Source organism: Eretmochelys imbricata, chromosome 1, assembly GCF_965152235.1.
Source record: "Eretmochelys imbricata isolate rEreImb1 chromosome 1, rEreImb1.hap1, whole genome shotgun sequence".
Classification (NCBI taxonomy): domain Eukaryota; kingdom Metazoa; phylum Chordata; order Testudines; family Cheloniidae; genus Eretmochelys; species Eretmochelys imbricata.
Window position 1 is genome coordinate 159,988,938 of NC_135572.1, and position 14,628 is coordinate 160,003,565.

The 14,628-nt window shown below is 40.3% G+C and overlaps 1 protein-coding gene across 1 annotated transcript in view; it reads left to right on the plus strand.

The window, feature by feature from the left end:
- The first annotated feature begins 2,638 nt into the window (after positions 1-2,638).
- TMPRSS2 (transmembrane serine protease 2) overlaps positions 2,639-14,628 on the plus strand; it is a 32,391-nt gene continuing 20,401 nt past the window's right edge. Inside the window, exons 1-4 of the mRNA XM_077813707.1 lie at positions 2,639-2,653; positions 3,585-3,780; positions 4,384-4,470; positions 12,078-12,197. Of these exons, the coding sequence (XP_077669833.1) occupies positions 2,639-2,653; positions 3,585-3,780; positions 4,384-4,470; positions 12,078-12,197 (418 nt within the window). The remainder of the gene's footprint in view (positions 2,654-3,584; positions 3,781-4,383; positions 4,471-12,077; positions 12,198-14,628) is intronic.

Genomic DNA, 14,628 nt, shown 5'->3' on the forward strand with positions numbered 1-14,628 from the left:
ACTTGGAGAGTGGTCAGTTTGGATGAGCTATTACCAGCAGGAGAGTGAGTTTGTGTGTGTGTGTGTGTGTGTGTGTGTGTCCCCGGGGAAAAAAGGGTGGGGGGTGAGAGAGCCTGGATTTGTGCTGGAAATGGCCCACCTTGATTATCATGCACATTGTAGGGAGAGTGGTCACTTTGGCTGAGCTATTACCAGCAGGAGAGTGAGTTTGTGTGTGGGGGGGTGGAGGGTGAGAAAACCTGGATTTGTGCTGGAAATGGCCCAACTTGATGATCACTTTAGATAAGCTATTACCAGCAGGACAGTGGGGTGGGAGGAGGTATTGTTTCGTGATCTCTGTGTGTATATAATGTCTGCTGCAGTTTCCACGGTATGCATCCGATGAAGTGAGCTGTAGCTCACGAAAGCTCATGCTCAAATAAATTGGTTAGTCTCTAAGGTGCCACAAGTACTCCTTTTCTTTTTATCTTCTATTGTTGTAGTCTATGTTTATACTACCAGGTTACAATGGCATAGCTATACTGCTGTAGTGCAAACATGGCCTAAGGCCTGGTCTATACAGAAAACCTAAGTTGACCTAGCTATGTTGCTCAGGGCCGTGAAAAATTCACACCCTCGAGAGATGTAGTTAGGCCAAACTAAGCCCCAGTTTAAACGCCATTGGATTGATGGAAGAATTCTTCTATCGATCTAGCTTAGCTTCCACCTCTCGGGGGTGGATTAACTACAGCAATGGAAACCTCCCCCCCACCCCCCCTTCTGTTGCTATAGCAATTGTTTACGCTGTGGTGCTAGGGCAGCAGACCTGCAGCTTCATAGCTGTGCCGCTGTAGCATCTGTAGTGTAGATGTAGCCTAAGTCTTTTATTTAAGAAGCTGACAAAGCAGCGGGTATTTCTGAGGTTGTGTTGATTACCATTCTGTTTTCATATCACCTTTTCCAGAGAATAGAAAAACCCCTCTGCGAAGTGTTACTCAACCACTGAGGTGGGGCAGAACTGCATGCCACCATTATATGATGTGAACATCTGAGTAAGAATGGATGAGACATAAAACAGAGGTACTGACGACTTGTGTTCACTGGATTCGTTGCCTTTCCTGTAAGTAAGAGTAAATGGCGTTAACCCCAGTGTCCTGCCCAGATAAGACTAATAGCATTCTGCTGACCTAAATTTCTCCTGTAGCTTTGACCGGTTCTGTTCCCGCCCTTGACCCCCACCCCCCGTCTTTCCTATTCTAAATTGCTGTGGAGTGTTGGGATGTTCTAACTGTTTAAGCCACTGGTGCAATCCACCAAAGAGGTAGCAGCAGTTTAGCCCTATTCTCCCCATTACCAATCTTCCTATACCACGGTCCCCTGTGCCAGGGCTCTGTGCAATCCCATCCTTCCTTCTCCTCCCCATTCATGGCTCCAGCCTAAGCCTGAACATCTATATACGGCAATTTTATAGCCCTGTGAGCCTAGCACAGGCTTGCTGCTGGTGTTTGACTGCAGTGTACACTGAAGCAAAAATTTGCACCTTTCTAAGGGGGAGACAAAGCCTGAGAGTATCAGTACTCTTGTTTTGAGAGCGAGCATGGCGTTCAGTTAACCTTCTTGGGCTTTGGGGCACTTATGCAGCTGGCTGTCACTTGCTGCTGTACAATAGTAAAGGCTGCATCAGTGTGTTGAGTTTTATAAAAGCATGTTTGTTTGCATGTAGCTTGAATGTAAAGATGAACTTTGTGCTGAAACTTGCACAGGAACATTCCTTTCTGCCTCTCCTTCAGTGCACCCAACAGGAGTTCATGTTTAATGTGTGGCTGCTTAATAGAGAGCAAACTTCTTCCCTTTTCTTTTCTGGGTGTGTGTGGTGGTCTAACTGAACTTGAAATTTTCCATGCCATTTTATTCTTAGTCCATAATGTAGCCTACATCCAGTGTTAATTTTGTAGTGTAGGGGAGGAGGATGGCTTTTTTAGTTTTGTCTCTTGTTAATTAGCCATCACTGCCTACCCTTCTCAACAATATTATTACATATTTGAGAGCTAGAGCCTAACAGGAAAACTCGGGTATTAAATCTGTAATGCTGCTAGGTTTATTTCATGCTGTTATATTTAGTTAATGTTAGAGGGTTGAGAAACTAATTACCTTTAATTTAGGCAATATATTTCTAGTTATAAGTGGATGAGTTAAGAGTGAAATGAAAGTCATAACTAAGAACATCACTGTGCTTGTTGGTTTGCATCTTAACTAGAGATGGTTGAAAAATGGTATTTCTGTCCTGCAGGAGATTGAGACTTTGAAATTCCCGAAGTGGGACAAAAAGTTAATCTCTGATTTCTTCCTCCCCACCCCCAACAAATGAAATATTCTGAAAAATTTAGTTTTAACCTTTATTGTTTTGAGAAGATCAAAACATTCTTATAAATTATATACATATTTCAGTAATTTCCAGGTATGAATTTTGAAATCACATGTTCCTGCAGAACATTTTGATTCTGTTTGGAAATGGCATTTTCCAACTGAAAACTGCTGTCACAACTTTTTCAGCCCGCTCTAATTGTAACACTATGAATGCATGTGTTTTTGTATATTTACAGGTTATCCCAAGTTTTTCAAACACTTGAGCTGTCTCAGCACTGTTGACAAAGCTGAGATGGCTGTAAACTCAGTAAGTAGTTAAATATTCAATTTTGTTTTCTGTGGGTAGCAGCCTATTGAGTAATGAATTAATAGTCAGGTCCATTAAAAGTGGACATAGGTATGCATGATTTTATTTTTTTTAAGAAGTTTCTTGACTTTAGTTTCCTATTCTATAAAATGGGGAAAATACTTGCCTGTATCACAGAGTATTGTGGGGATGAATGAACTAATTCTTCAAGTCTCTGATATCACAGTGATGGATGTATGAATTTTTATGAATAGTTTATGAATCTAGCACTCTGCCATCAACTAATTTGTTCTATAGTGTATTTGGTAAAAGTAATGAAGTCTTATCAGATCTCACTACAGCACTCCGCTACTTTGCATTGAAGCGACGCTGTCAACTGGAAAATCAAATTTATTGCTGAAAAATTTGCACCGAACATAGTAACTACCCCCTAAGTTATTACAGCTGAAATAAGTTATCAGAAAAAAATATGCAATTTTTCCAGTTTGTTTGTTTGTTCTTTTTTCTTTTATTTTTCACTGTTTTTTCAATAAAAGAGAAACTAAGTGTGCAGAAGAGATTCTTAAGGAAGCAACATTTTTTTTCTTTCTAAAGAAATTTAAAATCTAAAACATATTTAGAAGGTGATGTGATCTATTGGAAACTAGTTTTGGTGGGGGTTTTTTTGCTGGTTTTTTTTTTTTTTTTTTTTTTTAAATTAATCCATCAGTTGAATGTGTCTCTAAGTCTCTCACTCCACTTCTCAGGAGACTTTGTATATCTATTTTTGTGTGTGTGTGTGAGTGTAATGAATTTCTGAATGAGTGCAATGAGAATTGGTGGGCTTTTACTGTATTTACATAAGTGACAATGTTTTTTAGAAATGATTATATTGTTCTAACTTTGCCATATTAATGTTTTTTCCCACCTTCACCTCAATTTTGCTATTTAGGGGCTACCACCTTACTATGAAAATCATGGTTATCAGCCAGAAAACTTCTATATTTCCAGACAGCCTGTGGATGCTAACGTGTATCCACCATATTATCCTCCATCAGTGCCACATTATGTCCCAAGAGTTCCTGCTCATCAGTCAGCTCCCCCAGTAGTACAGCCAAAGCCGCCATCAGCAAAACTGTGCACGTCAAGTAAGATTTGTCTGGAGTTCTTTTTATGTAGACCGATCAAAACTTGTTTCCTTTCAAGCTCTTATGTTGAGGGACTATCCCAGGAGCACCTCTTTGTCCCTCAGGGTGCTAGGTAGCTGAACAAGTCAATTACTATTATACTTTTTTGTAAAAAAGTGTGAGGAGTTGAGTGGTTCTTTGAAGTGTTGATGAGATGGAGAGACTCTAACATCTGAATTGCAGATTCACGCCTGCTTACTAGTGATTGAAAGCTGTCCATCTAAGGGCACGTCTTCCCTAGCAACGTTAAAGCCCTGGTCATGGCAGCACTTTAACGTGGCTGTGTAGTCGTGGCATAGCACTGAGAGAGAGCTCTCCCAGCGCTATAAAAAACCATCTCCACTGGGGAATAGCTTCCAGCGCTGGTGCACTGTCTACAGCGCTGCAACTTGCAGCACTCAGGGGTGTGTGTTTTCATACCCCTGAGCTAGAAAGTTGCAGCACTGTAAAGTGCTAGTGAAGACAAGCCCTAATTTACTTGCAGGGAGATAGGGATGGAGGCTAGCCTAGTAAAATAATTTGTTTGCAAACCTAACTCTTCTTTTTCTCCCTTTTTAATTGCAGAAGTTAAGAAAAATCTATGCATCGTTTTATCCGTTGCAATAATACTATCGGTTTCCATAATTGCAGCTATGCTTATCTGGTATTTTGGTAAGGATGTGTTTGTGTTGATAGAAATTTTTTATTCAAAGCTAAAATGTCTTGAGTTTTTCCATTTCCCAACATAAGTGTGTCATCTTCCAGAGGGTGGTAAATTAGAGCAGTAAACTCTTGTTATCGATCTCTTTTCTGAATGCAACTTATTTTAATATCTAAAAGCTTAATTATTTGCCATAACTAGTATCGCTGTTGCTGTTGTCCTTTCCTTTAACTTCAAATATATTTACATTTGATAAGTGTCCTTGACTCAGCAGCAACCTCTTATTCATCTGAATTCTCTGAGATCCCACAAACTGTTTAGCAACAGTTGGTCTAGGACAAGCTTTTGTACAACTATTTTAGTAATGTGATATCTAGGTATAACTGTGCCTCAGTGGGTCACAACTGAGGATGCCAAATTCAGGACGAACTGCTGAGAAATAGGGCAAATTCTATAGGGGATTAGCCACCAGTCTTGGGGTGTATCAAACCAGCAACAAAAGTAAACTTCTGTTTCACCACACTGGCTAACAAGAAGTCATAAAAATAGTTTCCTTGGGCATTCCAGTTCTTTTGTCACCACCAAAAACACTGGATTCAGAGATGAGTGGTTCTTTACAGCCAGTCTCATCAAAGAAAGGGTTCTTCTGATCTCAAAGGACCAGCCACACACCCAGGTCAATATACAACTTAGATCTTACCCAAAAATCACGCTGATGCCAATCCTTTAGTATCTAAAATCTAAAGTTTTATTCATAAAAAAGAAAGAAAGAAAGAAAGAAAGAAAGAAAGGTGAGAGTTAAAATTGGTTAGAGGAATCAAATACATACAACAATTGCAAAGTTCTTGGTTCAGGCTTGTAGCAGTGAGGGCATAAACTGCTGGCTTGATAAGTCTTTGGTTGCTTCCAAATCATTGGAAGGTCCTCAGTGCCTTGGTTAGAATGCTCCCATTAGTATAAGTTCATAGTCCAGAGGGTTGAACAGGATAGAGGCAAAATGGGCTTTTTATAGCTTCTGCCATGTGGAGGGAATTCCACTGTTCTTACTGTGGAAAATTACAGCAACAAGATGAAGTTTGGAGTCACATGGGCAAGTCACATGTCCATGCATTTCGACTGGTCACACCAGGAAATTCCATTCAGTGTAGATAAATGTAAGTCTCCCATGGTCCATTGTCAGTTAAATGTTCTTTTGATTGGCCACTCAATTTGAATAGTCCCTCCAAGATGTGCTGGCTAGCTACCTTGTGGCGTTACCCCAGGAGCAAACATTTGAAATCCAGATATAGAGCCAATACTCAATAGCTTCAAATACAAAAATGATACATGCATACAAATAGCAGAATTATAGTCAGCGAGTCATAACCTTTCCACAAACACCTCACTTGACAACCTTGTACAAGATTTATTGCAAATTTATGACAGTGGTTACAACAATGATCTATATGGTCATATTTTAATCAGATAACATCACACTAGGATTAAGAGTGCAGTTTACCCCAGAGCAAAGGGCATTTATAAGGTCTAAGTGACATTGGGCTTTGCGTGAGCCCTGTGTAGTGGGGTGAATTTAACCTAGGAGACTACTGATATGCACAAGGGCAGCCTATCCATATAGGTGAACTAGGCGGTTGCCTAGGGTGCCAAGTTAAATGGGGCACCAAATTTGAGGGAAAAAATCAAATTAAAAAAAAAAAAAAGATGAAGGGAAAAAAATACAAATAAAATAACAAGATGTCATTATTTCAATTCTTGTGTACATATGGAGGGAGTATGAATTATAATTTCTCTACGCTTCTGAGAATTTATTAATGTCAAATCTTTTGTTTACTGCAAAAATAATATTTTAGCGAATATATATATATATATATATATATATATATATATAATTTTTTTTTTTTTTCAATTTGCGACATAGGGTCAAGATGACCCACTCCACAATTTTGATAAGCAATAACTCAGCCACAATGAAACGCATCCTCCAGCAGCAAGAGCTGCAATGCTAGTGACACCTAACTCGAATATACATCAAGGTCACATAGCTGGAGATTCATGTAGAGTGGAGATATCACCAATTGATACGTGTCAAACGGTCATTTTAACACATGTCGCTGGTAGATGGTTAAGAATTGAGTGAATACTGTGGAAAATTGTGTTTCTTGGTGCCAAAGAATAAAGAATAATGTCTTTCAGCATTATAAATCCATTATTAAACCTTAGCGTTATTATTGGGCTCTATAATTATGAACTGCTTCTTTGTTATAACTGGTTCACATGTAATAAATAAGGTCCATAAAAGAAAAGGAACAGCGTTAACGCTTAATAGACTATGAAAGTGATGACGTCACACTCCAAGTGGGTAACCGTGAGGAAGGGGATTAGTTTCCAAACAGTCGATGTCGGGTTATAATGTCAAAAAAGATCATTTTGTTTCCATGTAAATGCTGTAACTAACTGTTTTAATAGGTGAGTGAGTGTATGTTACTAATCATTGGACCTTGCAGCAATCCCAACATGTCTTTTCCCTGCTTAAATGTGGTTTAAATCGCCAACCATGTGGTGGGTCAGCCATCCTTAATGCTATAATACTTGCAGTCAGGAGCACAGTTAGTACGTAACATGCCCCATGGCAGAAAGAGGAAAAAGAAAACGCTCAAAAACTGAGTATCGTAAATGAAAGGCTGAGAAGGAAAAGGACCAAGCAAAACAGCAGGGATCCCTCCTGAAATATCTTCTCTTTAATCCAAATAAAGATGGAAGCAGTTCACAGCATCCAGATGAAGGAATTTTACTTGGAGAGGAGGATAGCATGGAAGCAGTTTGGAAACCCAAGATGATGGAAACTTACTTCTAGATGAAGGCAGCTCACAGCATCAGACTGATATGGAAGTGGAGAAAATGTATTTACCTTCAGAGAGACATGCAGAATTTGAAGTAAATGAAGTAGAAAGAAGAAAGGATGAGGAAGTTACAAACAAGTTACAGTAAGGGGACCCAGCTTCATAGCCCAGGTGTGATGACAGTGTGCGGCAACTTCTCGTGGAACATGGACCCAAAAAAGTTCACGAATTTTCCTTTCCTAAGGATGGAAATAAAAGAAAATTCTCTGCTCAGCATTACAAGAGGAAACTCATTAATGGGGAAGAAATTCATCGAAACTGGTTACAATATTCAGTGTCGAAGGACTCTGTTTTGCTTTTGCTGCAAGTTGTTTAGAAATCAAGCAATTGGTACATCACTTACTGAAAATGGTTCAAAGGACTGGAAAAACATCTCTTCAATTCTCTCTTCACATGAAAGAAGTACAGAACATTTGGAATGTTTTCAAAATTGGAAAGAATTTGAATTATGATTGAAAAAAGGAAAAACTATCGAAGAAAATTTACGTGTGATCGAGGAAAGAAGAATACTGGCAACAAATATTAGAGCGTCTGATTGCTTTAGTGAGAGTTCTTGGTGGGCAAAATTTAGCATTCTGCGGCCGCGGTAGAAGTGAAAAATTTATATACTCCAGGTAATGGAAACTTTTTAAAAAATTTGTTGAATACCTCGCTTTGTTTGATTCAGTCATGAAGGACCATCTATGTAAAATAACTGATCATGAAACACAGGTTCATTACTTAGGAAAAAATATGCAGAATGAACTGATTCAAATCCTAGCAAATGCCATTAAAAAGAACATTGTAGAAGCTGCCCATTCTGCAAAATACTTTTCAATAATACTGGACTGTACACCAGATGTGAGTCATGTTGAACAAATGACGATCATTCGTTTTGTGGATATGGAAAAGTCTGCAGATGAAGATAATGTCGACGTGCTCATAAAGGAACATTTTTTGCGTTTCGTACCACTGAAGGAGACGACTGGAGCATTTATGACTGAAACTATTCTACAAGAGCTTGAAACAGTGTAATTATCTGTTGAAAACTTACATGGCCAAGGCTATGATAATGGGAGTAATAGGAAGGGTAAAGACTTGGCGTGCAAAGGAGAATGATGGAAATCAATCCTAGGGCCTTTTTCGTTCCTTGCAATGCACATTCCCTGAATTTGGTTGTCAATGATGCTGTTAGGAGGCAAGCAGTTTCTTTCACCCAGTGCAACATGTTTATGTGTTTTTTCTCAGGCTCAACACTCCATTGGGAGATTCTGACTCACCATGTGACTTCTCTAACTGTGAAACCACTTTGTCAGACAAGATGGGAGAGTTGCATTGATGCTTTGACGCCTCTTCGCTATGAACTTGGAAACATTTATGAAGCCCGAATTGAAATTTCTGATACTACCTTTACTGGGTCATCTGGCAATAAGGCACGTTCAGATGCAGAAGCTCTTGCAAATGGCCTTTCCAAGTTCAAATTTGTGACTTCACTCATTTTGTGGTATAAATTCCTTTTCGAGATTAACCTCACTAGTAAGCAGCTTCAGGAAAAGAACTTGAACATACATTCTGCTATTCAAAAACTTCAGCAAACTAAAAATATTCTGGAGGAATTCAGAAGTGATGAAGGGTTCAAAAGAACACTGGTAGAGTCTCTTGAGCTTGGTGAAGAAATAGACTTTCCAACAGACTTTGAACCAGAGCCAGTTCGCATTCGGCAAAAGAAACAGCAGTTTTTGTATGACTGACAAAACACACCCATTCAGAACCCAAAACAAAGGTTCAAAGTGAATTTCTACTTTGCAGTCCTTGATACTGCTATTCACTTGGTTGATGAAAGATTTCAACAGATGCAGCAGCTAGAGTCCATCCTTGGCTTTCTATATGATATCCACAGCTTTCAAAAGAAAACAGAAAAACAGATAAGAGAATTTTGTATAAAACTGGAGTCTGCATGGACTCATGAAAATTCAAAAGACATTGATGCTACAGATTTGTGTAGTGAGCTTCAGGCTTTTTCAAGACAACTTAAGAAACGTTCCACTCGTGAAGAAGTATGGAAGTTTGTTTGTGAAAGTAAACTCTCAGACAGTTTTCCAAATATTTTTATAGCTCTATGCATTCTTTTAACTTTGCCAGTTTCCGTAGCTAGTGGGGAACATAGCTTCTCAAAGTTAAAATTGATAAAAACATATCTGCGTTCAACAATGGTGCAAGAGAGATTTGTTAGACTTGCCACAATGTCAATAGAGCATGAAATAACTGGAAAACTGGATCTAAAAGAACTCGTGACTGAATTTTCAAAACTTAAAGAAAGGAAAAGTAATGTTTTAAGAGCACAGAGTTTTTTATTTGAAGTGTTTTGTAAATACAGGTTAAAGTTCATTGAAGAGTTTTCTTATTTCTTTCTACATTGGATGTGGTGGTAATGGCAGTTAAAGCAGGATAACATAATGGACGATTTCAGATTTGTAGTAATAAAAATTATAATTAACATTTTTAATGCATTTTTATTTGAAATTGGACTGAAATATCATCTAACTGTCTTGTACAAATTTATTCTGAAAATTTTGTGTCTTTTTATCTGATCTCAGAAACGTTGGTTGGATGGACGGACAAACCGAATAATTAAGCCTCTGTTTATTAAAAAAAAAAAAAAAAAAAAAAAAGCTTAAAAATATTAGAAGGAAAAAAGGGGCAAAATGTTTCCCAGTTTACCAAAAACCTCAGCCTAGATCTGCCCTTGGGGTTTGGGGGTTGAGGGCACCGATTGCATGGTTCACCTAGGGCACCAGTTGCTGGCAGCTAGTCTAGGGCCGCTCCTGGATATGCAGTCTCTGGAGTGAGGTTTTAAGTTATACAGCTTCCCCCTAACTGCAACCGTGAAGGGAAGAAAGGAAGGATCAGGTATGGTAGACATATTAGGCCTGACTAATTTTTCACAAGTGCTGCATAGAACTGATTGGAGCACTTTATGTCCATGAAATATGCTGTTTTGTCAAAGCTGAAATGTTTTGTGGAGATGTATTGGTTTTCACTAAACTTTTGAAGAGAAGGATTTTGGGTCTGGGGCAGAGGTAGACAGTTGGAGGTGCAGACACACCCAACACGACTTCCTGTGTCAAATGTGAACGCATTTCCTTAAACCGTCTGCAAATGGAATAGACCTCCTTTGGACCACTCTGGTGCTGAACACCAGCAGCTCCCACTTGCTTCAGGTGGAGTCAGGAGAACTCATTAGCTCTTTAAAAAATATAAAATAAAATCAGACCCTCTATTCCATCTCCTAATATTAGGGCTGGTTCAAATAGTTTAATTGAAGCAGTTTTTCAGTGAAGAAACTACTTTTCCACTAAAACACAAATGTTCATTTTAGTAAAAATTTTCTGGTGGGAAGAACTGAAAATCTTGTAGTTTTCTGGGACTTTTTGCCCTCTCTTCTTTCTCTTCCCCACACGTTTTTCGTGAATGAGTGTGTGTGTGAGATGGTGATAGTGAAAGGAACAGGTGAAGAAGAGTGAGGGGGAGAATTCAAAAAAGAGAATATTTCAACTCTCAAACTGGAAGACCAAAGAATTCTGGGGTTGGGTGTAAGGGAGGGAAAAACCCTGACCCCCTCCACCCGAAGTTTGAAGTTTTTCATAGAGGAAAATAACACTTTTGGACCAGTTTTAATGAACATATACAAAAAATTGCAGAATGACCCATTCAGTACAGAGTGGATTTTGCTTGATATTGAATTCACTTCCTCCTCACAAGAAGAAACTTTTCCTCATTTTTATAGTGATGATTTGAAATGGAATAAGCTACTTAATTGGCATCCTAACAGAAATCTGGCTCCCAAGCAGGCTGTTAAGTATATGTGTATAGTTTCCTTAAATTTAGTCAAACACCTGTTGCTGGGCTCAAAACAGGGGCACCTGGGTAAAACTTAATGGCTTGCGTTATTCAGGAGGTCAGTCTAGATGGTCTAATAGTCCCTTCTGGCCTTAAACTCTATGAAAATTTATAATTGAGAACACTTCCAAAATGGGGAATGCCTGCTTAGATATTAATACCTATTTTAATATCCACCACATGCATTAATCACAGCAGTTACAGAATGCTGAATCTCTGAAAAGCAAGTTATTTTAAAAAGAGGTTCATGTATTCCTCTCATCTAATGGTCTGCTGCCCTTATAAAGTGAACAGTGTATCCCAGCAGGTCTGTCTCTGAGGTTTAAATTTATTTTTCAATATATTTTACAACCTTTGATTGTATGGGAAAAAATAGTGTTTAAAAAAAAAAAATCCTGTCCTGTTTAAAAATGGTATATATCTAGTGGTGGCAGTTAGTCTATATTAATTTCTTGCCTTTTTCATTTATAAATTAATCTTCAGTGCCAGCTGTGAGCTTAATTGGTGCTAGTTTAGTTCACGGTTATCACCATCAGGTTTAACTAGCTAATAAACAAAAGTTTCCTTGACAGTTACCTCTGGCAACAGGTGCAATAGAATAGAAGAATATACATTCTTCCATTTTACCAGCCCTCTTGTCCATAATTGTTTTGTATGTGCTTTCGCCAAATTGTACAAACAATCAAAAGCTCTTTCAACATATGCCTTGATTAAATTGATATTCTCCTAGAAAACTCAGCAGAAATCATAACAATTTGTGGCTCACTCTTACCTTAAGGATCCTTTTTAATGACCCCACACCTATCACCTATCTCCTTTCCACTCTGATCCCCTTGCAGAGGCCAATAGCTGTTTTGGCTCATCAATAGTGTGTGGATCTTCAGGAACATGTGTGTCACCATCTCAGTGGTGCGATGGAGTGGTCCACTGTTCCAATGGTGAAGATGAAAACCGATGTGGTAAGTATTTCAAGTATGCAGAGGTAAAATTGTTCTTGGAAACCTCTTGGTGACTTCTCCTTCCTTAGCCCTCATTTACATTAGAAAGTGGCACTAACTTAGTTTAAGGTGTGACTTTAACTGATTTAGTTAAACCGGTTCAAACCCCTGTATGGACAGTTGTCTTTTGGTTTTAGAGTGGCTTAATATCAGTTATCTTAAGTCCATTGCTAATGGTGTTGAGTGGCTTAATATCAGTTAGCTTAAGTCCATTGCTAATGGAGTTGCTGGACTAAAATAACTCATACTTAAACCAAATCAAAATGTCCTCCACAGGATTTTGTGCCAGATCAGTTTAAAATCGCACCTTAAATTAAACTGGTGCAACGTCCTAATATAGGGTATGTCTACATTACGAAATTAAGTTGAATTTATAGAAGTCGGTTTTGTAGAAAGCGTTTTTATACAGTTGATTGTGTGTGTCCCCGCACAAATGCTCTAAGTGCATGTAGTCAGCGGAGTGTGTCCACAGTACTGAGGCAACTGTCGACTTCCGGAGCGTTGCACTGTGGGTAGCTATCCCACAGTTCCCGCAGTCTCTGCCGACCATTTGAATTCTGGGTAGAAATCCCAGTGCCTGATGGAGCTAAAACATTGTCGCGGGTGGTTCTGGGTACATATCGTCAGGCCCCCCTTCCCTCCCTCCCTCCGTGAAAGCAAGGGCAGACAATCGTTTTGTGCCTTTTTTCTTGAGTTACCTGTGCAGACGCCATACCACGGCAAACATGGAGCCTGCTTGTCTGTATGTCTCCTGGGTGCTGGCAGACGTGGTACTGCATTGCTACACAGCAGCAGTTTATTGCCTTTTGGCAGCAGACAGTGCAGTATGCCTGGTAGCCGTCGTCGACGTAGTCCTGGGTCCTCTTTCAACTGACCTCGATGAGGTCAGAGGCGCCTGGGCAAACATGGGAGTTTGACTCAGCCAGGTAATTTCCCTTTTAAGTTTCGTCTCATGGCGATTCAGTCCTACCGGCAGTGTGCTGTCTTTTAATCGGCAGCCAGCAGAAGATGATGGCCAGCAGTCATACTGCACCGTCTTCTGCCAAGCACCCTGGAGGTGACAATGGCTAGTGGTCGTACTGCACAGTCTGCTGCCAGCAAGATGTATAAAGATAGGTGAAGTGGATCAAAACTAGAAATAGACCAGATTTGTTTTGTATTCATTTTCTCCTCCCTCCCTCCGTGAAATCAACGGCCTGCTAAACCCAGTTTTGAGTTCTATCCTTGAGGTTTTGAGTTCTATCTTTGAGGGGGCCATTCTGTTTCTCGCAAAGCCACCCCCTTTGTTGATTTTAATTCCATGTAAGCCAACCCTGGAAGCCATGTCGTCAGTCGCCCCCCCTCCATCAGGGCAACGGCAGACAATCGTTCCGCGCCTTTTTTCTGTGCAGACGCCATACCACAGCAAGCATGGAGCCTGCTCAGATCACTTTGGCAATTAGGAGCACATTAAACACCACACGCATTATCCAGCAGTATATGCAGCACCAGAACCTGGCAAAGCGAAACCGGGTGAGTAGGCAATGTCAGCGTGGTGACGAGAGTGATGAGGACATGGACACAGACTTCTCTCAAAGCACGGGCCCTGGCAATGTGGGCATCATGGTGCTAATGAAGCAAGTTCATGCGGTGGAACGCCGATTCTGGGCTTGGGAAACAAGCACAGACAGGTGGGACCGCATAGTGTTGCAGGTCTGGGACGATTCCCAGCGGCTTCGAAACTTTCGCATGCGTAAGGGCACTTTCATGGAACTTTGTGACTTGCTTTCTCCTGCCCTGAGGCACAAGAATACCAAGATGAAAGCAGCCCTCACAGTTGAGAAGCCAGTGGCGATAGCCCTGTGGAAGCTTGCAATGCCAGACAGCTACTGGTCAGTCGGGAATCAATTTGGAGTGGGCAAATCTACTGTGGGGGCTGCTGTGATGCAAGTAGCCCACGCAATCAAAGATCTGCTGATATCAAGGACAGTGAGTCTGGAAAATGTGCAGGTCATAGTGGATGGCTTTGCTGCAATGGGATTCCCTAACTGTGGTGGGACCATAGACTGAAGCCATATCCCTGTCTTGGCACCGGAGCACCAAGCCGGCGAGTACATAAACCGCAAGGGGTACTTTTCAATAGTGCTGCAAGCACTGGTGGGTCACAAGGGACGTTTCACCAACATCAACGTGGGATGGCTGGGAAAGGTACATGACGCTCGCATCTTCAGGAACTCTGGTCTGTTTCAAAAGCTGCAGGAAGGGACTTTATTCCCAGACCAGAAAATAACCATTGGGGATGTTGAAATGCCTATAGTTATCCTTGGGGACCCAGCCTACCCCTTAATGCCATGGCTCATGAAGCCATACACAGGCAGCCTGGACAGTAGTCAGGAGCTGTTCAGCTACAGGC